The sequence below is a fragment of the Zophobas morio genome, unplaced genomic scaffold (genome assembly GCF_036711695.1).
Source record: "Zophobas morio isolate AGI-343-1 ecotype UQ-CSIRO unplaced genomic scaffold, CSIRO_AGI_Zmor_V1 ptg000014l, whole genome shotgun sequence".
Taxonomy (NCBI): Eukaryota; Metazoa; Arthropoda; class Insecta; order Coleoptera; family Tenebrionidae; genus Zophobas; species Zophobas morio.
In genome coordinates, this window is record NW_026972119.1 from 20,728,195 (window position 1) to 20,735,425 (window position 7,231).

At 30.8% G+C, this 7,231-nt stretch overlaps 1 protein-coding gene across 1 annotated transcript; it reads right to left on the reverse strand.

Moving 5' to 3' along the window:
• Positions 1–543: 543 nt before the first annotated feature.
• On the reverse strand, positions 544–6,949 carry LOC135128889 (uncharacterized). The gene is made up of 3 exons (XM_064055966.1): positions 6,860–6,949; positions 994–1,041; positions 544–942 (listed from the first exon to the last, which is right to left on the reverse strand). The coding sequence occupies exons 1-3, from the start codon at positions 6,947–6,949 to the stop codon at positions 544–546; spliced, it is 537 nt and encodes a 178-aa protein (XP_063912036.1).
• Positions 6,950–7,231: the final 282 nt, after the last annotated feature.

A 7,231-nucleotide genomic window follows, 5' to 3' on the forward strand; every position in this document is an offset into this window, starting at 1 on the left:
CTAAAACGTCTGCAAGTTCTCAGAACATTCGGTTCTGTAGTTCCTGATTAAATCAATGAAATAGATTTATGCATTCATTAATTTTTTTGGGTCATTCTGTATATGCAAATCCAAAAAATATTAATGGGACGATAAATCACAAGAAGAGACTCATCATATTTTGTACATTCTATATAGGATTTATTCAGCAAAATTTTATGGTGACATCATCAATTTTTTAGGGGGAATGAGTAAATACATTTTGATCAAAAACTTACCATGCTTATGATAACATTAAAACATCTTCAAGATTTCAAAGCATTTGGTTTTGTAGTTCCTGAGTAAATCAATAAAATAAATTTACGCACTCCGTCCTTTTCGCCCTTCTCGTTTTTTTCCTCCTTTTCGTCCTTTTCGTTCTTTTCGTCCTCGCCATTTTTGTCCTCTTGGTCCTTTTCGTCTTGTTAGTCCTGTTCGTCCTGTTCGTCCTTTTCGTCCTTTCCGTTCTTTTGGTCCTGTTCGTTCTTTTCGTTCCTTTCATCCTTTTCATCCTTTTCGTCCTGTTTATCCTGCTTGTCCTGTTTGTCTTGTTTGCCTGTTTGTCCTGTTTGTCCTCTTTGTCCTGCTCGTCCTTTTCCTCCCTTTCGTCATTTTCGTCCTGTTCGTTCTTTTCGTCCTTCTGGTATTTTTGGTCCCTTTATCTTTTTCATCCTTCTCGTCCTTTTCATCCCTTTCGTCCGTTTCGTCATTTTCGCCAATTTCGTCCTTTTCGTCCTTTTCTTCCCTTTCGTCCTGTTCGTTCTTGCCGTCGTATTCGTCCTTTTTGACCTGTTCGTCCTTTTCATCCTGCTCGTCCTGTTCGTCCTTCTGAATAGGCTGACTGACTGACTGATTGAATAGACTGACTGACTGACTTACAAAACAGGCTAGCTGACTCTCTGAGCAAACTGACTGACTGACTGACTAACTGAATAGACTGATTAAGTGTTTGAACAAACTAATCGAATGACTGACAGAGTAAATGACCGACAGGCTGAACAGACTGCCTGACAGGCGGACTGACTGAATCAGACAGTCAGTCAGTCAGTCAGTCAGTCAGTCAGTCAGTCAGTCAGTAGTCAGTCAGTCTGTCTGTCTGTTGAATCCTTTAATCGGTCGGGTCGGGTCGGGTCGGGTCGGACAAGTTTCGTTCCAATTTGTTCAGAAACAGTACCAGGAATTCACAAGATTCTTTCATTTTCTTTCAAAAACCGAACATTGGGGGACACCAAAATTTTATCAAATTCGTAAAAAAGAATACTAGGGACCCCAAATCACATTGATCTGTTTCCAAAGGACCCCAAGATACTAGTGTATACTATTTTTTTTTTTTTCAAAAACCAAACAATATGGAATATTCTTTCAAATCCGTCAAAAAAGACACTAGGGACCTGAATTTTTTTTTCGAATTCTCTTGAAAACAAAACATTAGAGGACTCGAAGACACTTTTATCTATTTCCAAAGGTCCTCAAGTTTCTTGCAACAACCAAATATCAATATCACAAAAATTCTTTGAAATTCTTCAAAAAGAAAACTAGGGAGCCCAAGATTCTTTCAAATTCTTGTGAAAACAAGGTACAGAGGATTCCAAAGTTTTTCTATATTCTTTCAAAAACCAAAAAAAGATGCAATAGGGAGCCAAAATTTCTATGAAATTTTCTTGAAAGCAAAACACTAAACGACTTTAAGTTTATTTTCAATTCATTCAAAAACTGCACAAGAAGTTCCCAAGGTTCTTCCAATTTCTTTAAAAAAGAACACTAAGAACATCAAGATTTTTTCAAATTCTATCCAAAACAGGATACAAGAATTTTTTTCGTAAACCAAACCACAGACGTCCCAAACGTTTTTAAAATCTGCCAAAAAACGCACGAGGACTACAAATTTGTATCGAATTTTCTTAAAAACAAAACATAAGAGGATCTCAAATCACTATTATCTGTTGCCATAGATCCCCAAAAATCGAGGCCCCAAAATTCTTCCAAATTCTTCAGACAGAACAATTGGAGACCCAAAATTCTTTTAAATTCTCTTGAAAACAAAATACAAAGGAATCCTAAATTTCTTGCAGAATTCGTCCAAAAAGACAATAGGGACCACAAAATTCTTTCGAATTCTGTTGAAAACAAAATACTAGAAAACATCAAGGCACTTTTATCTCGGTCTAAAAGTTTCCAAGATTATTTCCAATTCGCTCAAAAACACAACTAGGAGTTCTCAAGATTCGTACAATTTTTTTCAAAATTCAAGCGGGGGTCCTAATTTTTATTTTTTTTTTTCAAAATGATATTAGAGACCCAACACTCTTTCAAATTCCACCACTAGGAGTTCTCAAGATTCGTACAATTTTTTTCAAAATTCAAGCGGGGGTCCTAATTTTTATTTATTTTTTTTTTTCAAAAGGACATTAGAGATTCAACAACTCTTTCAAATTCTTCTGAAAACGAAATAGTAGAGAATTCTAAGCTTCTTCTAGTTTTAACATAAAATTTGTTTATATTCTTCAAAAAGAACATTAGGAACCTCAAGATTCTTTAAATTTTTTTTAAAAACAAGATACTAGAAGATCCTTTTTCTTTTTTAAAGATCCCCGCAACAGCTTTTCAAATCTCGATTCAAAATATCTGGATTTAAGATTTGTTTAAGAAGAAAACACCACGTGTCTCCAAGGTTCTTTTAAATTCGTTCTGAAACAAAACACCAGCAGTCCTCAAAATATATTTAAAACTTTTCATAAACAACCAACTTCAAGACTCATTTAAATATAAACATTAATTTTTTGAGTCACCCTGTATATGCAAATCCAAAAAATATGAATGGAGTGATAAATCACAAGTACAGACTCATCATATTTTGCACATTTAAGATAGGATTTATTCAGCAAAATTTAGAGGTGATGTCATTGATTTTTTTGAGGGGATGAGCAAATACATTTTGACTATAAATTTATAATGCCTATGATAACTTTAAAACATCTCCAAGATTTCAAAGCATTCAGTTTGGTAGTTCCTGATTAAATCAATAAAATACATTCAGCCATTCATTATTTTTTTTGGTTCACCCTGTATATGCAATTTCAAAAAATATGAATGGAATGATAAATCACAAGTACAGACTCATCATATTTTGTACACTTTAGATAGGATTTATTCGGCAAACTTTTGAGCTCACGTCATCAATTTTTTGGAGGGAATAAGTAAATATATTTTGATTAAAAATTTATCATACTTATCATAACTGTAAACCATCTGCAAGATTTCAAAGCATTCGGGTTAGCAGATTCAAAATTAAATTGCAAAATGTTGTTTCATAATTTTGATTTTTTTATTCAAAAATCTGAACGTTTCAGGTAAAAACTCAATTCGGAGTCATAAACTACATGTGTAGGACTATGTTATTTCATACAACTTAAAACCCATTTACTATGTACAATTTTGAACTGACATCATCGCATTGGTAGTGGGGATGATTAGACAAATTTTGGTTAGCGTTTTGCCATCTATATGATATTCCTAATACAAGTACAAAATTTCGCAACAATCGGTCCAGTACTTTCGCAGAATATCTGTCTAATAAAAAAACAGACGCACAGATGGACAGACGAACAGACGGACAGACGGACGGAAACGGGAGACCTATTTCTTCGTCCTCTAGGGCTCATGAAAGACCGAGAAAACGTAAAAGTAGAGAGTCGGTAAGTAATAAATCGAAAAGCCGAAAAGTAAAAAAACGAAAAACCGATAAATCGAAAAACTGAAAAATCGACAAATCGAATCTCCAGAATTAAAAAAAATTGAAAAATCGGATAACTGAAAAATCGAAACATCGAAAAATTGGAAAATCGAAAAACCGAGAAACCCAAAAATCGAAACATCCAGAAATAGAAAAAATTGAGAAATTGAGCAATCAAAACATCCAAACATCTGAATTCGATAAATCTTTGGTTTCCCCAGAATTTCGAGAACCTCTAGAACCTCTAAAAACTCTAGAATCTATAGAATCCTTCGAATTGTTCGAACCTGTCGAATTTTTAGAATGGCCAGACTCTAAAACTAGTACAATTTCTGGAATTTCTAGATTCTGTATAATTTTTTTAATTAGTAGCATCTTTTGAATCTCTAGAATCTTTAGAGAGTCTGGAAACTTTGGAATCTCCATCAATTTTTGTGATATTTTAATTTGTCGGTTTTTTAAATTTTAGAGTTTTCAATTTGTCAATTTTTCGATCTTTTAACTTTTCGGTTTTCTTTGTATTTTAGATTTTTGGAATTTTTAAATTTAAAATTTTTCCAGGATTTGATGTTTTGATTTCTCGACCTTTCCGATTTTCCAATTTTTCGATGTTTTATTTTTTGGAAATTTTCAAATCCTTCAATTTTTCGATTTTTTATTTTGAATTTTCGCCTTTTTACATTTTCCATTTTTCGACTTTTTGATGTTACGGTTTCACCATGGCTCAATTTTTGGGTCATTTAATTTTTCGATTCTTTACAATCTAGATTTTTCAAAATAAAAAAAAATTATATTAATCGAAAAATCGGAAAACTGAAAATTTAGCAACGTCAAAATTTGAAAAATTGTAAAATAGAAATACTGAAGAACTGGGAAATCAAAAAATCAAAAAAGAAAAATTCGAAAATCTGAAACTTAAAAATCGAAAAACTGAAAAATCGACAAATCGAAACTCCAGAATTAAAAAAAATTGAAAAATTGGATAACTGAAAAATCAAAACATCGAAAAATTGGAAAATCTAAAAACCGAGAAATCCAAAAATCGAAACATCGAGAAATAGAAAAAAATTGGGAAATTGATAAATTGAGCAATCAAAACATCCAAACATCTGAACTCGATAAATCGAGAAATAAAAAAAAATTGAAACATTTTAAAAAAGAAAAATCAAAACATCGTAAAGTTGAAAAAAACAAGTATAAAGCTGTCGAAAATTTGAGAAATTTAAAGTTTAACGAAAAATTGAAAATCCAAAAAGTAAAAACGGGGTGGAAACCCAAAAACTGCAAACTGAAAAATTTAAAAATTGGAAAATCGACGAATTGGAATCGATTGGCCTGAAAATTTGAAAATTGAATAAACGAAAAATTGGGAAATCGAAAGAAACAACAAATATTAAGGAAATGAAAAAACAAACAATTTCGATATAAAATCGAAAAAATGAGATCACAATTAAAAATCGAGAATGTGAAAAATGAAAATATGAGAAATTGTAATATTGAAAAATTGGAAAATTAGGAAGTCGATAAATTGTAAAATTGAAAAATCAAAAATAAAAAAACGAAAAAGTGTGTAATAAAACTTAAAAAATGTACAAAGTGAAAATCAAACTTGAAAATTTGAAGAAAAATTGTAAAATCGAAAGAAACAACAAAAAATAAAGGAAATCAAAAAAAGGAAAATTGTGGTATAAATTAGAAAAAGTGAAAATTAAGAAATCGGGAAAATAAAAAATTGAGAAACTGAAAAATCGAAAAATGAAAATCTGTAATATTGAAAAATTGCTAAATTGAAAAATGAAAAACTGGTGCAAACCGAAAAATTGAGGGAACGAGAAATTGTAAAATCGAAAAATCAAAAATAAAAAACGAAAAATTACAGAATAAAAACTTGAAAAATCTTAAGAATCGATAAAATGAAAAATCCAAAAAAAAAGAAATGTATTATGAAATAGAAATATTTAAAATTAAAGAAATTGGAAAATCGGAAGACTGGAAATCCAAAAACCGCAAACTGAAACATTTAAAAATTGAAAAATGGACGAACTGAAAATTCAAAGCCTGAAAATTTGAAAAATTGTACAAATGAAAAATTGTAAAATCGAAAAAAACACAGAAAATAAAGGAAATGAAGAAACGGACAATTGTGATATAAATCGAGAAAATAAAAATTAAAAACTCGCCACACTGAAAAATCAAAATCGGGAACATGAAAAATTGTGGAAACGAAAAATTGAAGAAACGAAAAATTGAAAAATCCGAAGAAACAACAAAAAATAAAGGAATTGAAAAAATGAAAATTTGTGACATAGAATCGAGAAAATGAAAATTAAAAAAATCAGGAAAATGAAAAATAAAAATCGAGATCTTGAAAAATTGAGAACACGAAAAATTGAAAATGACAAAAATTAAAAACTAAGAATGTGAAAAATCGTAAAATGAGAAACTGTAATATCGACAAATTGCAAAATTAAAAAATTACAATTCGAAAAATTTAAAAATTTAGAAGTCAAGAAACTGTAAAATTGAAAAATCAAAAATAAAAAACCGAAAAAGTTTATGATGTAAATCATGGAATTGAAAAATGAAAGCCTGAAAAATTGAATAAATAAAGAATAGTAAATCGAAAGAAACAACAAAAAAAAAAATAAAGGAAATAAAGAAACCAAAAATTGTGTTATAAAATGGAGAAACGTCGAGAAAACATAAAATTAGTCATTCGCCAGATGGATCTCTTTACTGCGTTATCAGCAAAAAACTATCTAAATCGAATCTTACAGTTATCTGACAAAACTGAGTATGTTATACTAGACTTCAAGAGCGAGGAAAATGCTGTCTAAATAACTTTAGACCAATTTTTATAATTCAACAATTTACATTGAGTATCAAAAATAAAACACCGATAGCTTTCGAATAATTTTGAATGTGTTGTGCTGATTTTTTTTTAAATCCTTCTCTCGGATGAAAAATGATGAGATTAGGTATCTACTAAAAATTGATATAGGCGACAGATAGACAGACAAACGGAAACGGGAGACCACATTTTTGGAGGTCATGAAACGTCGAGTAAAAATATATTGAAATCGCATTCGACGCCACTGTTCTCCTTGCCTTATTTTGCATCTTTAATAAATGCGTGTAAGAAGACGCCTTGCTTAAGGGAGGTACAGGATACCACCAGATTTCGAACAAGTAGTTCATATCAATTAGTTAATTGGTTCTGGGATCATCTGCAGAATGATGGAATTAGGAGAAGAGGCAATTCGGTCAACATGACAGACCGTCAGTGTAATTAAAGTTGATGTCTTTTGATGTTCTAAAAGCTTCACTGCCAGAAATTCGATAAATTCCTCTCAAGTTCCTCTAGATAATTGACATTCATACTTTATAATAGGCAGGTTACTTCAATTTAATTTATCTCTCTCTAAACGAATTCCGCGAAACTGCCATCATTTTGTTTTGCATTAGACAATTTTAGTGCTG